This window comes from Gopherus evgoodei, chromosome 2 (genome assembly GCF_007399415.2).
Source record: "Gopherus evgoodei ecotype Sinaloan lineage chromosome 2, rGopEvg1_v1.p, whole genome shotgun sequence".
Taxonomy (NCBI): Eukaryota; Metazoa; Chordata; order Testudines; family Testudinidae; genus Gopherus; species Gopherus evgoodei.
Genome location: NC_044323.1, coordinates 127,662,968 through 127,684,679, shown reverse-complemented (window position 1 = coordinate 127,684,679; position 21,712 = coordinate 127,662,968). Strand labels below are relative to the sequence as shown.

General features: G+C 46.6%; 2 protein-coding genes across 4 annotated transcripts in view; one reads left to right on the top strand and one right to left on the bottom strand.

Moving 5' to 3' along the window:
- SRD5A1 (steroid 5 alpha-reductase 1) overlaps positions 1 to 12,201 on the bottom strand; it is a 38,895-nt gene extending 26,694 nt beyond the window's left edge. Inside the window, exon 1 of the mRNA XM_030551672.1 lies at positions 11,473 to 12,201. Within this exon, the coding sequence (XP_030407532.1) occupies positions 11,473 to 11,786 (314 nt within the window). The 5' untranslated portion in view covers positions 11,787 to 12,201. The remainder of the gene's footprint in view (positions 1 to 11,472) is intronic.
- A 280-nt stretch (positions 12,202 to 12,481) lies between these two features.
- The window catches only part of NSUN2 (NOP2/Sun RNA methyltransferase 2), a 49,701-nt gene continuing 40,470 nt past the window's right edge, over positions 12,482 to 21,712 (top strand). Inside the window, exons 1-6 of one of the 3 annotated variants that reach the window (XM_030551671.1) lie at positions 12,482 to 12,723; positions 12,977 to 13,134; positions 13,971 to 14,075; positions 15,784 to 15,889; positions 17,799 to 17,870; positions 20,825 to 20,909. In XM_030551671.1, the coding sequence (XP_030407531.1) occupies positions 12,619 to 12,723; positions 12,977 to 13,134; positions 13,971 to 14,075; positions 15,784 to 15,889; positions 17,799 to 17,870; positions 20,825 to 20,909 (631 nt within the window). In that variant the 5' untranslated portion in view covers positions 12,482 to 12,618. The remainder of the gene's footprint in view (positions 12,724 to 12,976; positions 13,135 to 13,970; positions 14,076 to 15,783; positions 15,890 to 17,798; positions 17,871 to 20,824; positions 20,910 to 21,712) is intronic. The other 2 variants (XM_030551670.1, XM_030551669.1) reach the window with 2 other exon arrangements.

The window sequence follows — 21,712 nt, the reverse complement described above, 5'->3', positions numbered from 1 at the left end:
CGATTCCGGAACTCCGTTCGTGTTGATGGAGTTCCGGAATCGATGTAAGCACACTCGGGGATTGATACATCGCGTCCAGACGAGACGCGATATATCGATCCCCGAGCAATCGACTTTAACCCGCCGATGCCGCGGGTTAGTCTGGAGGTGGGCAGCATTCCCATGGTCATAGCAGCCTACTACACACTCCATAATATTTGTGAGGCTAAGACTGAAAAGTTTCCTGCAGGGTGAAGCACAGATTATAATCAGCATTTGCAGTGTAGGCAGAGCTTGTGATAACAGCTTAGAGCCAAACTGCTCTATAAGTGAGCACCATTGTACCCATTGTTCAAATACCTCTTTATTGAGGTTCTCTGAATAGAATTCAATTAAACTTCTGAGAGACTAACAGTACTGTCAAGGTTACCTTTTAAAAAACAGAAACGGTTGTTTATTTTTGAATATGCATGAATTTTTTTGTTGAGATGGCTGACAAGTGAGTCACCTAGAATTATTCAAATTTGAACTTCTCTTCACTATTCAGCAAAACAGCAGGTTCTTCACTCTCATCAGCCATACGCTTTGGATGATGTTGCCATTTTAACTGAAAGTTAGCTGTAGAACTTAAAGATGTTGCAGATTCATGGTATTCTTCAAAAATTTTCCATTGTGCTGCCACAAACTCAGCTAGCGAGTTCAGCATTGTCAGAGCTGTGCCTAAGTCCATTGTTTCAGACTGTGGAAATGTCATAAATGCTGTCTCCAGACAATCCATGATTTCAACAAATGAGTTTGCCTCTGTTTTTGTCTCACTCTTCTGCAGTGTCTGCGCCAAAAGCCTGAAGTACAGATTTGTAGCTTTTGTAGTTGCATGATAAACTGCAAAGTGCATCTGTTTGAGTTCTCTTACTGCCTCAGATGGCTCCTCATTCATAGAATATCACAAGAGGCCCTAGCAATAAGTTGATCCTGTGAAAAAGCACATGGCAGTTTTTGGACAAATCTAAAAACTGATTGCATCAGTGCACGACTCTGTCAGCAATACCACATAGGTCATGAATTGGATGTAGACTTGGATGTACACACACGGGTCAATCATTAGATATACACTGCTTTCTCATTGATTGAAATAACCTGAACTTGCACACCAGAAAACGTGCCAGACATGCTACTAGCTGTAGTGAGGCAGCCTGGCTCCTAGCCGCCCCAGAGAGGGACGAGCACCTCCTGATGCCAAAGTGGGCGGAGCCACTGGAGCCTGCGCCCGCACCCCAGAGGTCAAGGCGCAGGACTGGAAGTATAAAAGCCCAACTCCAGGGCTCAGAAGCTGCCTGGCCGCCAGAGAGGCCGGACACTGGTGCCTTAGCTCCCGCTGAGGAGACTTCTGCTGTCTGTGACCGCCCCGAGGACTGGCCATACCTGTTGAGGCCAGAAGCTGACCAGACGCTGGAGGAGCCAGTAAGCCTACCAGAGAAAAGGGACCCAGAGGAGCTGCAAAGCTTACCGCTCGCAGAGTACCCCGAGAAGCCCATGGTGCTCGAGGCCATAGAGGACGCCAATCAGATGCAGGTACTGATAGATAGAGGGGGAGGTCGAAAGTAGCCTGGGGGCAGCCGACTCCGGCTCTGGGTGTGCCACAGCCAGAGCCGATGTCAGAGTCTTGCGGCCAGGATCCCCAATGACATAAGAACGGCCGTAACGGGTCAGACCAAAGGTCCATCTAGCCCAGTATCTGTCTACTGACAGTGGCCAACGCCAGGTGCCCCAGAGGGAGTGAAGCTAACAGGCAATGATCAAGTGATCTCTCTCCTGCCATTCATCTTCATAATCTGACAAACAGAGGCTAGGGACACCATTCCTTACCCATCCTGGAAAATAGCCATTTATGGACTTAACCACCATGAATGTATCCAGTTCTCTTTTAAACACTGTTATAGTCCCAGCCTTCACAACCTCCTCAGGTAAGGAGTTCCACAAGTTGACTGTACGCTGCGTGAAGAAGAACTTCCTTTTATTTGTTTAAAACCTGCTGCCTATTAATTTCATTTGGTGACCTCTAGTTCTTGTATTATGGGAATAAATAAATAACTTTTCCTTATCCACTTTCTCCACATCACTCATGATTTTATATATATCTCTATCATATCCCCCCTTAGTCTCCTCTTTTCCAAGCTGAAGAGGCCTAGCCTCTTTAATCTTTCCTCATATGGGGACCCTCTCCAAACCCCTAATCATTTTAGTTGCCCTTTTCTGAACCTTTTCTAGTGCTAGAATATCTTTTTTGAGGTGAGGAGTGTCATAAACAGATAAGTAAGAGTTAATAGAACAAAAGTGCTTCATACCTCTTTTGCCTGGAAAGGGTTAACAAGAACAGTGAGCCAGGCTGTCACCTGATCAGAGGACCAATCAGAGGACAGGATACTTTCAAATCTTGAGGGAGGGAAGTTTTTGTGTGTGCTGTTAGTTTTTGGTTGTTGTTCAGTCTGGGGGCTCAGAGGGACCAGACGTGCAACCAGGTTTCTCTCCAATCTCCCTGATACAGGTTCTTATAGATCCAGAATAGTGAGTACGAGGTAGATAAAGCGAGTTAGGTTTATGGTTGTTTTATTTGTAAATGTGTATTTGGCTGGGAGGAGTTCAAATATGTATTTGGCTGAAAGGAGTTCAAATTGGTATTTTGCTGAAAAGATTTTAATTTGTACTTGTTTACTTAGGCTGGGAGGGTATTCCCAGTGTCTATAGCTGAAAGACCCTGTACCTATTCCATTTTAAATTTACAAAGATAATTTTTACTGTTTTTCCTTCTTTAATCAAAAGTTTTTCTTGTTTAAGAACCTGATTGTTTTTTTATTCTGGTGTGAGACCCGAGGGGACAAGGTCTGGATCCACCAGGGAATTAGTGGGGAGAAAGGAGGGAAGGGGGAGAGAGAGGCTAATTTCTCTCTGTGTTAGGATCACTCTCTCTCTCAGGTAGAGTCTGGGAGGGGGAGAAAGAAGGAGGGGAGAAGATGCATTTTCCTCTCTGTTTAAGATTCAAGGAGTTTGAATCACAGTGATCTTCCAGGGTAACCCAGGGAGGGGAAGCCTGGGAGAGGCAAAGGTGAGGGAAAGGGTTTACTTTCCTTGTGTTAAGATCCAGAGGGACTGGGTCTTGGGGGTCCCCAGGCAAGGTTTTGGGGGGACCAGAGTGTACCAGGCACTGGAATTCCTTGTTGATGGCAGCGCTACAAGTACTAAGCTGGTAATTGAGCTTAGAGGAATTCATGCTGGTACCCCATCTTTTGGACGCTAAGGTTCAGTGGGGAGTTATACCATGACAAGGAGACCACATCTGTAAACATTATTCGAGATGTGGGCATACCATGGATTTATATAAGGGCAATAATATAGTCTGTCTTATTCTCTATCCCCTTTTTAATGATTCCTAACATCCTGTTTGCTTTTTTGACTGCAGCTGCGCATTGCATGGACATCTTCAGAGAACTATCCGCAATGACGCCAAGATCTTTCTCCTGATTCGCTGTAGCTAAATTAGCCCCCATCATATTGTATGTATAGTTGGTGTTATTTTTTCCAATGTTCATTGCTTTACATTTATCCACATTAAATTTCATTTGCTATTTTGTTGCCCAATCACTTAGTTTTGTGAGATCTTTCTGAAGTTCTTCACAATCTGCTTTGGTCTTAACTATCTCGAGTAGCTTACTATCATCTGCAAACTTTGCCACCTCACTGTTTACCCCTTTCTCCAGATCATTTATGAATAAATTGAATAGGATTGGTCCTAGGACTGACCCTTGGGGAACACCACTAGGTACCCCTCTCCATTCTGAGAATTTACCATTAACTTTGTTCCCTGTCTTTTAACCAGTTCTCAGTCCATGAAAGGACCTTCCCTTTTATCCCATGACAGCTTAATTTACATAAGAGCCTTTGGTGAAGGACCTTGTCAAAGGCTTTCTGGAAATCTAATTACACTATGTCCACTGGATCCCCCTTGTCCACATGTTTGTTGACCCCTTCAAAGAACTCTAATAGATTAATAAGACAAGATTTTCCTTTACAGAAACCATGTTGACTATTGCTCAATTGTTTATGTTTTTCTATGTGTCTGACAATTTTATTCTTAACTATTGTTTCGACTAATTTGCACGATACTGACGTTAGACTTACCGGTCTGTAATTGCCAGGATCACCTCTAGAGCCCTTTTTAAATATTGGCATTACATTAGCTAACTTCCAGTCATTGGGTACCCAAGCCGATTTAAAGGACAGGTTACAAACCTTAGTTAATAGTTCTGCAACTTCACATTTGAGTTCTTTCAGAACTCTTGGGTGAATGCCATCTGGTCCCGGTGACTTGTTAATGTTGAGTTTATCAATTAATTCCAAAACCTCCTCTAGTGACACTTCAGTCTGTGACAATTCCTCAGATTTGTCATCTACAAAAGCCAGCTCAGGTTTGGGAATCTCCCTAACATCCTCAGCCGTGAAGACTGAAGCAAAGAATCCATTTAATTTCTCCATAATGACTATCATCTTTAAGTGCTCCTTTTGTATTTCAATTGTCAAGGGGCACCACTGGTTGTTTAGCAGGCTTCCTGCTTCTGATGTACTTAAACATTTTATTACCACCTTTGGAGTTTTTGGCTAGCCGTTCTTCAAACTCCTCTTCGGCTTTTCTTATTATACTCTTGCACTTAAGTTGGCAGTGTTTATGCTCCTTTCTATTTGCCTCACTAGGATTTGACTTCCACTTTTTAAAGGAAGTCTTTTTATCTCTCACTGCTTCTTTTACATGGTTGTTAAGCTATGATGGCTCTTTTTTAGTTTTTTTACTGTGTTTCTTAATTTGGGGTATACATTGAAGTTGAGTCTCTATTATGGCATCTTTAAAAAGGGCCCATGCAACTTGCAGGTATTTCACTTTAGACACTGTACCTTTTAACTTTCGTTTAACTAAGCCCCTCATTTTTGTATAGTTCTCCCTTTTGAAATTAAATGCCACAGTGTTGGGCTGTTGAGATGTTCTTCCCTCCACAGGGATGTTGAATGCTATTGTATTATGGTCACTATTTCCAAGCAGTCCTGCTATACTTACCTCTTGGACCAGCTCCTGCACTCCACTCAGGATTAAATCTAGAGCTGCCTCTCCCCTTGGGGGTTCCTGTACCAGCTGCTCCATGAAGCAGTCATTTAAAGTATTGAGAAATTTTATCTCTGCACTTCGTCCTGTCACCCCAGTCAATATGGGGATAATTGAAATCCCCCGCTATTATTGGGTTCTTAATTTTGATAGCCTAATTTCCCTTAGCATTTCATCATCACTATTACTGTCCTGGTCAGGTGGTCGATAATAGATCCCTAATGTTATATTTTTATTAGAGCATGACATTTCTATCCACAGAGATTCTATGGAACATGTGGATTCGCTTAAGATTTTTACTTCATTTGAATCTACATTTTCTTTCACATATAGTGCCACTCCTCCCCCTGCACGACCTGTTCTGTCCTTCCGATATATTTTGTACCCCAGAATGACTGTGTCCCATTGATTGCTCTCAGTCCACCAGGTTTCTGTGATGCCTATTATATCAATATCCTCCTTTAAACCCCTCCTCTCTACACCATTGTCTCATCCACGCATTGAGACTCTGAAGCTCTGCCTGCCTACCTGGCCCTGCGCATGGAACTGGGAGCACTTCTGAGAATGCCACCATAGAAGTCCTGGATTTCAGTCTCTTCCCTAGCAGCCTAAATTTGGCTTCCAGGACATCTCTCCTACCCTTCCCTATGTCATTGGTACCTACATGTACCACAACCACCGGCTCCTCCCCAGCACTACACGTAAGTCTGTCTAGATGCCTTGAGAGATCTGCAACCTTTGCACCAGGCAGGCAAGTCACTATACCACTCTCCTGGTCATCACAAACCCAGCTATCTATGTTTCTAATGATTGAATCTCCCATTACTAACATCTGCCTTTTCCTAGAAACTGGAGTTCCCTCCCCCGGAGAGGTAACCACAGTGCGAGAGGCAACCCCAGCACCCTCTGGAAGGAGGGTCCCAACTATGGGAAGGTTTCCCTCTGCTCCTATTGACTGCTCTGCTTCCCTGGGTCTTTCTTCCTTCTCAACAGCGCAGGGGCTGTCTGACCGGAGGTGGGACAATTCTACAGTGTCCCGGAAAGCCTCATCAACATACCTCTCTGCCTCTCTTAGCTCCTCCAGTTCCGCTACCTTGGCCTCCAAAGTCCGTACGTGGTCTCTGAGGGCCAGGAGCTCCTTGCACCGACTGCACACATACACCACCCGCCCACAGGGCAGGTAATCATACAGGCTACACTCAGTGCAACAAACTGGATAGCCCCCATTCTGCTGCTGGGCTTCTGCCTGCATTGTCCCCTAGTTAATGGAAGGGTGGTTTAAAGAAAGAGGTTTTGAAATGTAGTTTGGTTTATAGGTTTTAAGGGGACTAAAGCGGCACAGATAGAACCGACCAGGGACCCCCGCTCCCTTCCTGCTCCCTTGCGAAACTCCCTGTTAGCAGCCCCTGGTTGCTTGTGCGTGGCTTTATTAAGCCCTGGCCTGAGTGAATGCTCCGCCCACTGATTAAGGCTCAGCCAATTACCAGAGGCTTCTAGCTTCCAAACCTTCCTTTGAAGCTCACAGCCTCCAACTGCCAGCCACAGTACACGGCTCCTTAAAACAACCAACCAAACAGACTGACAGACAAAAGCTCAGCACACAGCAAGTAACCCCCAAACACAAACAAACACACACTACAGTCACTTACCCCACAGATGCTGTATTTGCTCCTCCTTCACCTGCAGCAGGAGCACAGACAATCACTGCAGGCCATGTAACCAAACGCCCTCCTCCCCAAGTTCCATATCCACCTCACCCACCTTTTATATGGCCAACCCATTTTAAATGGTATGGGAAATGAGAGCGCTGCTGTCTGAAACCATTCCCACATGTTATGAAGGTTAAAGAAGACTGTGGCATACCATGGCTGCCTGCAAGCAAAATTCTGTTGCCTGCTGGCCCTGCATGTGTGATCTCTCACGCCAAACCAGCAGTCCCTCAATATGAGGCAAAATGTGACCTTGTAAAGAAAGCACACATGCTATGTAATGTTAACAGCTTGATTCACGATGAAAGAGTCTACCCACTGTTCTTTAAAATGTGTCTTTTTAAATACTACTCTCCCTTTTTTACTTCCCATAGCTGCATATGTTTCAATGCTCCCCGTATCATCTCCATCCCAGAGGCTAGCGAAGAATAGAAGGCGAAAAAAAACCGCACTTGCAATGACATGTTCTCTGAGCTCATACAGTCCTCCCACACTGAAAGAGTCCAGAAGAATGCGTGGAGGCAGACACTGTCAGAGTGCAGGAAAGCACAAAACGAACGCGAGGACAGGTGGCAGAATCAAGATGATAGGTGGCTTGATGAGAGGAAGCTGGAAACAATACTCAGACTACTGGAGGATCGAACGGATATTCTCTGGCATATTGTTGAGGTGCAGGAAAGGCAGCAGGAGCACAGACCGTCGCTGCAGCCCCTGTGTAACCAATCGCCTCCTCCTCAAGTTCCATATCCTCCCCACCCAGATGCCCACGAACACGGGGTGGTGGCCTCTAGGCATCCAACCATTCCACTCCAGAGGACTGCCCAAGCAACAGAAAGCTGGCATTCAATAAGTTTTGAAGTGCAGTGTGGCCTTGTCCTTCCCTCCTCCACCACCCCACCCAGTGCTTCCGTCCTCCTCCATCCCTCCCAGGCTACCTTTGCAGTTATCCCCCTACTTGCGTGAGGAATTAATAAAGAATGCATGAATTTGAAACAACAATGACTTTATTGCCTCTGCAAGCGGTGATCAAAGGGGGGAGAGGAGGGCAGTTGGCTTACAGGGAAGCAGAGTGAACTAAGAGGGCAGGTTTTCCTCTAGGAGAAACAAACAGAATTTTCACTGTAGCCTGGCCAGTCATGAAACTGGTTTTCAAAGCTTCTCTGATGCGCAGCGTGCCCTGCTGTGGTCTTCTAACTGCCTTGGTGTCCGGCTGTTCGTAACCAGCGGCTAGGCGATCTGTCTCAACCTCCCACCCCGCCATACGCATCTCCCCCTTACTCTCACAGATACTGTGAAGAGCACAGCAAGCTATAATAACAGAGGTGTCATCTAGCCTTCAACCCCTCTCCTGGAGTCTCAGGTTACATGCTCAGGTATGCTCTCTTCCCCAAGGCAGGCTGTCCCAGCACAACTCCCCTGCAACCTTTCCAGATCAATATTCCCCACTCAGCATTCACATAACAGATCAAGAATATTCCCACTTCATCAGACAAGCTTTCAGAGGGCTATCATCACCCACTTGTGAACTGTGAGAGCTGCTCTCATCTCCGTATTTTTGTGCTTCAGGGCAGGGGAAAGTAAGTCACAAAGTCCCATGAAAGTGCCCTTATGCATGCGAAAGTTTTGCAGCCACTGGGAATCATCCCAGACCTGCAACACTATGTGGTCCCACCAGTCTGTGCTCGTTTCCTGGGCCCAGAATTGGCATTCCACGGCATGAACCTGCCCCATTACCACCTTGATGTCCAAATTGCCAGGGCCTGTGCTTTGAGAGAAGTCTGTGTCCATGTTGTCATCACTCTCGTCACCATGCTGCCGTCACCTCCTCGCCTGCTGTTTAAGTTTCCAGTGCTGCATATACTGCAGGATAATGAGCATGGTGTTTACATGCTCATAACTGCTGCGGTGATCTGAGTGGTGATCATGCTTGCTATGGTATGGCGTCTGCGCGGAAAAATGTCACTAAGTGATTGTCTGCCATTGCTCTCACGGGGGGCGGCAACTGACGACATGGCTTACAGGGTTGGCTTGTAGGGAATTAAAATCAGCAAAGGGGGTGGGATTTCATCAAGGAGAAACACACAACTGTCACACCAAAGCCTGGCCAGTCATGAAACTGTTTTTCAAAGCCTTTGTGATGTGCAGTGTACCTTGCTGTGCTCTTTTAAGCGCAAACAGCCTAGTCAGCAAACAGCGCCAGTGAGCTTTTATATGTCCAAAGGTACATTCTACCACTCTTCTGCACTTGCTCAGCCTATAGTTGAACGGCTCCATACTACTGTCCAGGCTTCATAAGCCATGGGAGCAAGGGGTAGGTGCGATCACACGGTGCTGCCGGCTGCGAGAGCAGCCTGAGGCAAAAGCCTCCAGCTCGCACGATATTCCAGGCAGGACTGAATCTCCATTAGACAAAAAACTTAAACAGAATGACCTGGAGTCACTCCCATTTATGTCCAGGAGTCCCCAGCCGACGTCACCGAGGTCGGCCAGGAGCACCCATGAGACGAAGACTGTTAACGGTTGTATCGCACCAACTGCTGCCGGCAAGGCAAGGCAAGGAGATGCTGCTGTGTAGTTGAAGGATATGGTTGTGTTTATTTTAAGTAAAATGTGGTTTACAGGGTACTTATGCATAGGGAAGCATGCTGTGGCTCACCGGCCTAGCAACATTCTGGAGAAGGCCACGGGGAGGGGTGTGAGCTCGGCATGTGGACTGGAGCACTATGAGCATATGATAAACAAACCCATATATGGGTTTGTTTAACTCTGATTGGTTAAAGGTTCATGTTATGTAAGTTGTTATATAACTTGTTATATAAGCACCATGCGCTATAAAGTAGCAAGGGGAGGGACTCTGCCTGATTCTTTGTACCAGGGGCTCTCTTTGTGCACATGTTCAATAAAGCTTTATTGAATTGAATCGCATTGGATCGAAGTCCCATGATTTCTACCCAGCATCAGACTCACTGGGAACCACCAAATCCCAACAGTAGCACTGCAGTACCATGTCTGCCAGCAGCACCCAGGAGACGTACGGTGACAGTGAGCTGAGTGGGCTCCATGCTTGCCGTGGTATGCAGTCTGCACGGGTAACCCAGGAAAAAAAGCAAGAAATGATTGTTTGCCGTTGCTTTCACAGAGGAATGGAGGGAGGGGGGCCTGACGACATGTACCCAGAACCACCCGTGACAATGTTTTTGCCCCATCAGGCACTGGGAACTCAACCCAGAATTCCAATGGGCGGCAGAGACTGCAGGAACTGTGGGATAGCTACCCAGAGTGCAATGCTCCTAAAGTCAACGCTAGCCTTGGTACTGTGGACGCAGTCTGCCAACTTAGTGCACTTAGTGGGGACACACACAATCGACTGTATCAAATCGATTTCTAAAAAAATTGACTTCTATAAAATCGATGTCTATTAAATTGACCTAATTTCGTAGTGTAGACATACCCAGGGTGACGTAGTGACCAGATATCAAATGTGAAAAACTGCAACAGGGCTGAGGAGTAATAAGTACTTATATAAGGAAAAGCCCTGAATAATGGGCCTGTCCCTATAAAATCAGGACACCTGGCCATCCCAGGGCAGTGGTTTTCAAATGAATGAAAGGCACTGTATCGCAGCGGCTCTCGTCAGCACCGCCGACCTGGCCATTAAAAGTCCCGCTGGTGGAACAATGACATGGCTCTCTCCGTGCTGCCCTCGTCCTGAGTACCAGTAACTCACCGATTGGAGCTGGTTGGGGATGGTGCCTGCAGATAAGAGCCACATGGAACCGCTTGCGTGCCGCTGCTTAGGAGGCTGACCTGCTGCTGGCCGCTTCTGCGGCGCAACATGGTCTGTGGTGCCAAGACAGCAGGAAGTCTGTTTTAGCATCCCCGCTACATTGCTGACGGGGAACCACTTGAGGTAAGTCCATGCCCCAATCCCCTGCCCCAGCCCTGAGCCCCTTCCTGCATTCCAACTCCCTCATCCCTGACCCCACACCAGAGCCTGCACCCCCAGCCCAGAGCCCTTGACCTCCTCCCACAACCCAGCCCCCTGCTCCAGCCCTCTCCTACATTTCAACCCCCTCATCCCTGGCCCCACCCCCAGCCCAGAGTCCTGACCCCCTCCCCGACCCCCTGCATCCCTCATTCCTAGCCCCACCCCACAACCCTCACCCCCACACCCTGAGCCCCTCCCACACCCCAAACACCTCCTCCCCAGGTCTCTTGGATCACGGGCAACAACAATTTTCTTCAACTGTGCTGACAGAAAAAAAAAAATGGAAAACCACTGTCCTAGAGTGAAGTCACAAGAGCAAGGGGCTCTTCGAGATGACACCACCACCTTCCACACCAATGCCTGGCAAATCTTGTCCCTGTTTTGTCTCAGGGCCAGGCCTGGACAAACTCGCAGGCTAGGTTGAGCCTCCCCGCTAGGGTGACCAAACAGCAAATGTGAAAAAAGGGACAGGACACGGGTGGTGGCGGTGTAAGAGGAGCCTATATAAAAAAAAATCCCAAAATTAGGACTGTCCCTATAGAATCGGGACATCTGGTCACCCTACTCCCAGCAGAAGCCGGGGCCCAGCAGCCCCTGCACGCTGGGGTTTCCCATCCCCGCTCCGCCCCAGGGAGCCGCGCTGGTACCTGTGTGCGTAGTGCCCGATGAAGAGCGCCAGCAGGACCCGGTTCGGCCACTCGGAGACGCGGGCCGCGCCGCTGAAGAGACTCAGCCCCACCGGAACCAGCAGCGCCGGCAGCTCCTGCAGCGCCCAGGCCAGGCGGGCAGGCACCGGGCAGCCGAAGCGGCGCGTGGAGTAGCGCCCATACGGCATCCGCACGAAGCGAAGCAGCAGCGCGAAGAGCGCCGCCGCGGCCACCAGCCCGTAGGACAGGCTTTCCAGCAGCCGCCGCTCCTCCGGCGCGGACAGCCACTGCCACAACCCGCCCGCCGCCTCCATGGCCGGGCGCGCTCCGTCCCCACTGGCCGCTGCCTCTGCGCCGCGCGCGGGGAGCAACGGCGGGGTTTAGTCGCGCGGCACCAACGAGACAACTACGTGACAAAGGCGCTGAACGCAGGCACGGTGCCGTACTAGGACCGGGACCGGCAGCAGGATGGTTGGTCGCAGGACGCCCAATCAGCACGACGCGGTAGGGACAGCAGCGCAGAGCCCGAGCCTCGCCAGCGACCTGCCCTTGCCCTAGGCAGTGATCGCGCCCACACAGACGCCACGTGCGGAGAGGCGCTATTTGGGGGCGTGCCCTTGGGCAAGTTCTGATGCAGCTTTTCATCCACATAGGACGGCGGGAGTCAGGTTCCCCTATCTGTGCAACATTGATTGGAGAAGCCGGCCTGTCGATCATTTAGATTAGCCAATACAAAATTGAGACACGGGCAGAGCCCCACCCTTATTTCCTCATGTGGGCGGCACACAGGCGCCTAAAGACAGCACGCCCATGGGCTGTGCCTGATACGCGCCAGTCTAAAAATATGAAACAATGAATCTCCGCAAGTGACGCAGAGATGTCCTCCCCGCCAGGCAGACCCCGGTTCATTAAAATAACGGCGCTTCCCGCTGGCGGCTGGCTCAACGAGGGAGAAAATTAGCACAGGCACAGGTGTTGCAGGCGAATTCGCGGACAGCCCTTGGGGGCTTTCCATGCAGTACAGTCAGCTGGCAGGGACCCCGCGCAGGCCACCGCATATGCCACGTGACAACATCGGGTGACGGCTGCGGGAAAATCGCTCTGTGGCGCGCAGTAGCAGCCGGTTTCGTGCGGCGCGCGGGCGCGATGGGCCGCAGGCAGCGCAACCGCCAAAGGCAGCAGCAGCAGCAGCAGCAGCAGCAGCGCCGCGAGCGGGGAGGCGGCGGGGACGGGCAGGGCCGGGAGCAGGCGGTGAGCAGCTGCCGGGGCGGGGCGAGGCGGGAGGGCGCTAAGGTGCAACCAATTCACTGACGCCGCGAAGGCCCCGTGGCCGAGCCCCCGTGTCAACCGCCCGGAGCGGCTGCTCGGGCCCGGGGCGCGCGAAGGGTCCCTGACACCCCCCCCGTCCCGAGCGCCCTCTGCGCAACCCGGGAGCCGCGCCCCGGGGACGATCTGCGCCCCTGCCCCGCGCCCTGTCTGACCCGCTCGTCGGCGCCTCTTGCAGGGCTGGGAAGGCGGCTACCCCGAAATCGTCAAGGAGAACGCGCTGTTTGAGCGCTACTACCGGGAGCTGCGGATCGTGCCCGAGGGCGAGTGGGAGCCGTTCATGGCGGCGCTGAGGGAGCCGCTCCCCGCCACCCTGCGCATCACCGGCTACAAGAGGTGAGCGCGGGCCCGCAGGGAGGAGCCGGTCGCGGGGCGTAGGAAGCGCCCAGCGAAAGGCCGCTGTTGCGGAGAGTGGGGGGAGCTGAACGCTCCCGCTAGGGGCGCCGATGGCGCGATACAGGGAAGCGTTGTCAGCCCCTGGGGTTCGGCAGCCGCCCCCCGCTGTTAGTCCTGCCAGGTGGTGGGTCCGAACCGGTGCGGGGAGGGGTTGTCGTGGGGGTATTTTCTTTCTTCGGCGCAATCTGTAACTGTTTTCATCTGTAGAGTAGAGATGGCAATGGTCGGGAAAAGCTGCCCCACGTGAGAGGTGTTTATGGTCCTCTGTAATTAATTCTTCATTCCTCTTTTTTCCTGTTTGCACATCCCCTGACCAGTGCCCCCAGCAACAGGAGCAGCAGCACGGAATTGCACTAGTAGATATAGCACTTCACCCAACAGGAGTAGCAAAGTGAAACTGGGGTCAGGTTTCCTGTGTTGTTGCTGGAGCTGCTGGGCAGATGGTGTATGCAGGGCCATTAACAAAAGTGTGATCTTGCTTCTTAAAGTAGGAAGGGGAAAATCTGGATGGTAGATGGTAACCAGCCAACCGAAATGGGAGAAAATTGATGATAAAGCAGAGTGATATGACCTGTACTACTTGTTCATTGGTAATGTACATAATTTTGGGGTCAATATTGGTTACTTGCTTTCTGGGCCATGAGGGGTTCAGAACACTATGAAGTTGATGCACTCAGCCCCAGATTGAAGTGTTATACTCAGAACAGTTTTGTTTCATTGCACTCTTCAAATTAATTAACTTTTTTTAAATCAAAAACATTTTGTTCTTTCTTTAGCCATGCAAAAGAAATTTTGCACTGCTTGAAGAACAAGTATTTCAAGGAGTTGCAGGACCTGGTAGTTGATGGGCAAAAAATTGAAGTGCCACAAACACTAAAATGGTAAGAAAACTAAGACACTTTGTAAACTCAGAATATGTTGTTTCAAGAGTTTAGCTTGCTCTGCTCCTTTTCTACCTTATCTCATAATTAACATATATACTATTAGTAGTGGAATTCACTAATCTTAAAGTTGAACCCTGGATTTGGCTAATATTTTTTTTCTTGAAAGACACTCACCGGTTAATCAAATCTTAATGCATGTAACTAATCACCCTTTTAGCATTACAGACATAATTTTTATAAATATTATAACTTTCTTGGTGCTACTCAAAATGGATTTAGGGTGCTCAATAGTACTGTTTTTGGCAAATATTTCTCCATCACATTTTAATACCCAAAATGAAGTTTCTTGTAGAATTAATTTTTTTTACATCATATTTTTTTTTTAGTAAAAGGAAAACGCCACATAGTTAGTTATTTGAAAAGTTACAAGTGATCACTTAGGATTATTATAACTGAATAGAAAAAGAACTGAGGGAGGGGAGAATCTCTATTTTTCAGTTCATTTTTCAGAATTAGTCTTCATTTGTCTGATTGTGGAGCTAAGTTCCCTCTAAACTGTGCAGCCATGCAGCATACTAACCACCATGCAGGCGCTCAGGCTGTGGCTTCTCCCCCGGACCTGCCTCAGCCACAGGAAAGGCACCCCAAGCTGGCTCAGACCTGCTGCAGACAGGGAAGAGGCACCCCCAACCCAGTCCCGGCTCAGACCTACTGTGTTGGGAGTGGCCCTTCTCCCCCTGGGCCCAACCCAGCCCAAACCTGGGCTTGTTGCGGACGGGACAGATGCGTCCCAGCCTGGACCTGCCATGGAAGGGAAAGAGGTGCCTATTTTGCAATTCTGGCCCCAAAGCTTCAGCGGCAGGGAGAGGCACCTCTTTCCCCCCCCACCCCACACGTGCTGCTCTAGGGAGAGAAAGCTGGGGGAGTCATCTCTCCCTGCTGCAGTCCTGGGGCAGCCTGCACCCCAAACCCCTCATTCCTGGCCCCACTCCAGAGCCCACCCCCACACTCCAATTCTCTGCCTCACCCCTGAGCCCCCTCCCAGCCCTCCTCTCAATCCCTCCCCCACCACATGAATTTTGTCTCCATATTGTTGCACATACCAAAATTCATTCCGCACACGTGTGTGAAAAATTAGAGGGAATACTGTTGTGGTTTTACTTCGCTGTGTGCTGACCGCCTGCCACAGCACAAGCAAAGTATTTTTTCTGATAGTCTGCTATGAATTATAGGCATATCTGTTGTTCGCTGCGATGTTCCTTTAGTGTGAAGATTAATAATAGCTTCACAAAGTGTATCCAGTACTGACATCATAGCTAGGAGCAGGAATATTATTTGATAATGTCCTGTTCTGTTGAGTTTACACATTTTCTTACTGAGATCAGATGGTCCTGTGACAGATTTTGTCCTGGGTATGTATGGTGTGGATTCAGCTAAGTGTTACAATGAAAGAGTCATAGTTAGAGTTGTAGCAGAATTGTTTAAAGACTGGAATCTTAAAGTCTAATATTTCTTTGATTTGACCATCTTAAGTATTTTAATTTTGTTCTGTGTTCTGCACTCTTCAGACAACTTGAATGTAAATAATTTAGATAGTTTGTAAATTGCCTAAAGAAAAGTGACTGTATATTTTCATTTAGAAAGATTTTTGAGGTTGCATTAGTTTGTGGTGAGTTTGCACTGGGTATCTGTCTTTGTTTTACAGGTATCCGGAAGAGCTAGCATGGCACACTAACTTGAGCAGAAAAATCTTGCGGAAGTCACCACAGCTGGAAAAGTTTCATCAGTTTCTGGTTAGCGAGACAGAATGTGTAAGGCTTTTTTTTAAATAAAATGTAACAAACAAATAAATGAATTGTGTCCAAAGCTGAATTTTCTTTTTAGAACCGGAACGCTTTTTATTGGGAAGTGAAGGCTTGTCTATGTATTACTGATGAAGAGCTCTAGAGGGTGTAATTTGCAAAGCCCTAACGTGCTGCACTCTTGACTGCTCCATGTAGGAAGTGCTGATGCACTCTTAACAGGTCCCTAGTTCAGGTTAATGCTAGCAGGATCTACATGGGACAGTTAATACGAACTAGGTACTTGTTAGAGCGTGCCATCAGGGTCTATCTGGGGCAGTTAGAGTGGCACATTTTAGCGTGCTTACAAATCACCCTGTGGTGTACTTTGCACACTAAGTAGGCAATCCATGATAGTGATCACTTAGTCTATAATTAGGGCTTCTGGTTTTGTAGGTTTATTAATTTGATTTTTTGGATGTGTTTAAGCTTGACTGGAGCCACTTTCTGTAGCTGCTTGCTCTTGAGTATCAAATACATCTCTAATAGTAAGGAAAAGAAAAGAAGTTTGAACAGGATAAAGTAATGTTGTTTGTTTGACTCATATTTGTCAGTTTTGTATGACCTTGATATTTAAATTTGTAATGAAATTTAGAATGAATGAGTGTAATGTCAGAATGATGATTATTATTTGTTACCATAGTACTTAGGAGCCTTAATCATGAAATAGCACACTATTGTGAATGGATATGAGCCAAGCAAGACTGTATTTAAGGCCAGAGAAAAAGATGTTATAGTAATTGAGATGAGCACCTGGCTGACAGATTTAGCTGTATGAATGGATACGAAAGAATTTGTAAGATTTAGACAGCCTAGACTCGAGGGCCTAGAGAAAGATCTGAAACTGTGATGATGCCCTGATTATAGGCCTGAGTGACAGGCAACATGGTGGTATTGAGGAAAGGTTTTTTGGGGAAAATTAAGATGTCTGCGTTAGCCATGTTGTGCTTGAGCTGATTGGTATGCATCCATGAGGGAGAGGTCAGAGAGACATGCTGAGATTTTAAGTTTGGACAGAAGGATTTATGTCTGGAGGAGGGGAGAAAGAGAGATCTGTGAATCATTGGCAAAGAGATGGTAATTGAATTTATGATTGCAGATGAGATTAACCAGCGAAAAGGGGCAAGAGAAGGGCAGACTCAGGGCAGAGCCCTGTAGAATCCCCCCAGAAAGTTGGAATGGGAGATGAGGAGGATTCTCCAAAGGACGTGTTGAAGAAGAAATTAGAAGCCAAAGGAGGACAAGATTTCAAGTCAAGTGTGATTGCTGGTGTCAAAATTGGCTGACTTCAAGGAGGATGAGGATGAATTACTGGTTCTGAGTTTTGGCTGAAAAGAGATAATTAGAAATTTTGGCAAGAGGCGTTTCAGTGGAGCGAAAGGGGTCAGATTGGAGAAGGTCTAGGATGAAATTGAAGGAAAGGAGCTCCAGACAGGGATTGTGGACTGTAGATTATAGTTCTGGAAATTTTGTAGTAGAAGGGAGATGGCACAGTAGTTGGATAGACAAGTGCGGTGAAATGGGGATTTTTTTAAGATGGGAGAGACTGAGACATGTTTATATTGTGAGAAGGAGTCAGAGGAAAGTTAAGGAAAAGAGGAATTAGAGGAGTGAGTGTGAGAGAGATCAGAAGTTGGGATGGGGTCATTGGAGCAAGTGGAGTGGTTAAAGGAGGAGAGCAAAGGAGAAACTCTGCCTTTGTGACAGGGAAGAAGGAAAAAGTTGTGGAAAGGGGATGAGGGAAAGTTGCATGATATTTTGTAGTACTGACTTTTTCAGTGGACATTCATTTATACAGCACTATTAATATTTTATTGTGAAGTAAATCACATTTGCATAAGATCTAATGGATACTGCACACATGTTCATTTTATTTTAGGGAAACATTAGTCGTCAAGAAGCTGTCAGTATGATCCCTCCTCTGCTGCTTAATGTTAATCCTCACCATAAGGTAATCTTTAAAGGCTTGTGAGAACTGGAAGTCTTATAGGAAAAATAAGAAAATTACAAACCCAATAGTATTTGTGTTGACGCTTTATTTGTTAGGACAGGCCATGTGTTCTGCGTACAGAGATTAGCAGTGACTGTAGGCTCCAGTTCATGTATATTGAAAAATAAGAACTGATTTTTTTTTAACTCTGTATGTTTGTTTTTGAATCCATTGCCTCCATCCTTCAAAAAATATTTTATCTTCGAAATTTAACTGTATTCATGTATATTCCCCCCTTCCTTTTCTGTGGCTTTCTCTGTTTATAATATTGAGTCACCTTTTTTAAGCTTTCCACTGTGGCTCATTTTTTCATTTTCAGCAAAAGCTATTTAGGAGCATTGTTTTGTTTGGAGTGCTATCAACACCACAAGATGTGTGAATCAATCCAGGGTGTTGATGATTATATTTCAAGATGGTTACCAATTAACTCAAGGTATTTGATATGTTTGTAAAGATTAATTAGGCACTTCCCATACATTTGTCCATGGAGGGAACAAAGGGTTGAAATAAATGGTCAGTTTTCAGAGTGGAGAGAAGTAAATAGTGGTGTCCCCCCAGGGATCTGTACTGGGACCAGTGCTGTTCAACATATTCATAAAAAAGGGGTAAATAGTGAGGTGGCAAAAATTGCAGATGATACAAAACTGCTCAAGATAATTTCTCAGTCTGCTTGGGACTTAGAGTTACAAAGGGATCTCACAAAACTGGGTGACTGGATAACAAAATGGCAGATGAAATTCATGCAAAGCAGTGCACATTGGAAAATGTAATCCCAACTATACATACAAAATGATGGAGTCTAAATTATCTGTTACTACTCAAGAAAGAGATCTTGGAGTCATTGTGGATAGTTCTCTGAAAAAATGCATTCAATGTACAGGGACAGTCAAAAAAGCTAAGAGAATATTGGGAATCATTAAGAAAGGGATAGATAATAAGACAGGAAATATATTTAAGGCTACATTTTAGACATGGGTATTTTTGGTAAAAGTAATGGAAAGGTTCTGGGCAGCAAACAAAAATTCATGGCCCATGACCTGTCCATGACTTGCACTATATACCCCCGACTAAATCTTGGGTGCTTGGGGGAGGTGAGGGGGGAGGCTGAATGCATGGGGCGCAGCCCAGGACCACCACTGCTGCTTGGGGTGGGTGGGGGCTTGGCGGGTCTGGCAGGCTCCCTATCTGGCTCCTTGCGGCTCCCCGGAAGCGGTGTCATGTCCCTCGGCTCCTAGGGTCAGGAACTGTGGCCAATGGGAGCTGTGGGGTCAGCGCCTGCAGGTGGAGGCAGCACATGGAGCTGTCTGGCCTCGCCTCCACCTAGCAGCTGAAGGAGGGACATGTTGCCGCTTCTGGGGAGCCTCCTGAGGTAAGCACCGCCTGGAACCTTAATCCTCTCCCACACCCCAACCCCCTGCCCCAGCTCTGAGCACTCTCCCACACCCAAACTCCTGCAGCTGCTGGGTGGAGGGAGGGTGTGATGGCCCTAGATTACCCCAGCAGCAGCTCCCGGGCCAGTCGCATTGGCCACAGCAGAATCCATGACTTCGTGACAAATTTGCAACCATAATCATATTGCATCTGTATAAATCCCTGGTACGCCCACATCTGGAATACTGTGTGCAGATGTGGTCACCCCATCTCAAAAAAGATATATCAGAATTGGAAAAGCTTCAGAAAAGGACAACAAAAATGATTAGGGCTATTGAACGGCTTCCATATCAGGAAAGATTAATTAGATTTGGACTTTTCAGCTTGAAAAAGAGATGACTAAGGGGGGGATGTGATAGTTGTCTATAAAGTCATGACTGGTATGGGGAAAGTAAATAAGTGTTGTTTACTCCTCATAACACAAGAACTAGGGGGTTGAGTTTAAAGGAAGTATTTCTTCACACAATGCACAGTCAACCTGTGGAACTCTGCCTGGGATGTTGTGAAGACTAAGACTAACAGGGTTCAAAAAAGAACTAGATAAGTTCATAGAGGATAGGTCCATGGATGACTGTTAGCCAGGATGGGCAGGGATGCAAAACCCTGCTCTGAAGTGTCTGTGGCCTCTGTTTGCCAGAAGCTGGGAATTTGGCAACGGGAAGGTCACTTGATGATTACCTAGTCTGTTCATTCCCTCTGAAGCACCTGACATTGGCCACTGTTGGAAGACAGGATACTAAACTAGATGGATCATTGCTGTGACCTAGTTCTTATATGAAAATTTGTAGCTTACTTTAAATTGTCCCCTAAGGTAAACCACAAACTCTGGAGAGTGTCCAGACTAGCCTTTACAAATGTGTTAATTTTCAGTTAACCAAAGATAATTAATACGAAGTAAAAAACTGTAGTTTAAATGTACTCTTAATCTGTCTGCATAGTTCTCATTAACTCTAATGACAGTTGCTCATGTGCATGGAGACTGAACTAGAATGCCTGTCTCAGGCTTTGTCTACCCTAGAGAGCTTACAGTGGCACATCTGTACCGATACAGCTGCGCTGCTGTAAGATCTCTTGCGTAGTCGTTCTATGCTGAAAGGAGAGAGCTCTCCAATCAACATAATTAAACCACCCTCAACAAGCAGCGGTAACTATGTTAGCAGGAGAGCTTCCACTGTCCACACTGGTGTTAGGTTGGTGTAACTTTTATGTTGCTCGGGGGTGTATTTTTTCACACCCTTGAACGACATAAATTTTGCCAACAGAAGTGGTGGTGTAGATGTAGCCTTAGTTGATGTGTATATATGCTCAGAACAAGGGTAACTCATCTGAGAAATAGCTAGAATGGACTGTTTCATGCCATACTTTTGAACTTTGTTTTATGTCTAAGAGATTTTTTTTGCAGGAAATTACAGTTTAAAATCTAAACTGCTGAACACATTTGAGAAATCTTGAAATACTTTACTGTTCAAACTTTTTATTGGTAGATTCTGGATATGTGTGCTGCACCGGGGTCTAAGACTGCACAGCTCATTGAAATGCTGCATGCAGACATGAATGTTCCTTTTCCAGGTAAGTCTTTCAGGACTACTTACTTTGGGCTTCTGAAGCTTTTGATTTTTAAAGATTTTTATTATAAAAGACCATTTGCAAGTTTTACAAATATATATAACAAAACTTTAATTATGTGATGAATTCCCCAAATTGTATGGTTAGGTTGGAGAGGTGTTCAGCATGTAGTAGATTTTAAACTTGTATTTTTAAAGGTCCTATTTTATTATATTGTCAGCTTCCACTTCATGAGTCATCGCAGCTCTCCATAGCCAACAGTTGGCTTCTCAAATTAAATGCAGGTTGTCTTTAAAACTTCATGCTTCACTGTGACTCAAAAGAGGAGCTGTGTGGATTATATATTTGTGGAGAGTTGAGGTAACATTAAATGTGATCAGAGCTTAATTTTTCCATGTAATTAAGCGAGTGTGAATTCAATAGACTGTACCTTAGGAACTTTTGTTCTAGCGTTCTCCTTAGATATTACATTAGGTTGTGTTAGTTCCCCATTATAAGAATGGTCTGTTTACAGTCATTCTTTAACTTCAGAAGTATTTTTACTTTCTATAAAATGGCTGCAAAAATACCACGTGTTGTATTCAGCAGACAGCTTCGTCCTTTTTAGGCATCAGTGCATATCATCTCTGCAAAAAAGCTCTGCTAACTCTGGGATGAGATGTGGAAGAACTGTATTTTATTGCAATTGCATAGTGCCAAATTGGTCACTTCTAATTTAAACAGAGCACTCTATGTTCCAAATATTTGAAATGAGGGTTAAAAATTATGACTGTAAAATGCTCATTTCCAAACAATTTATGCAATAT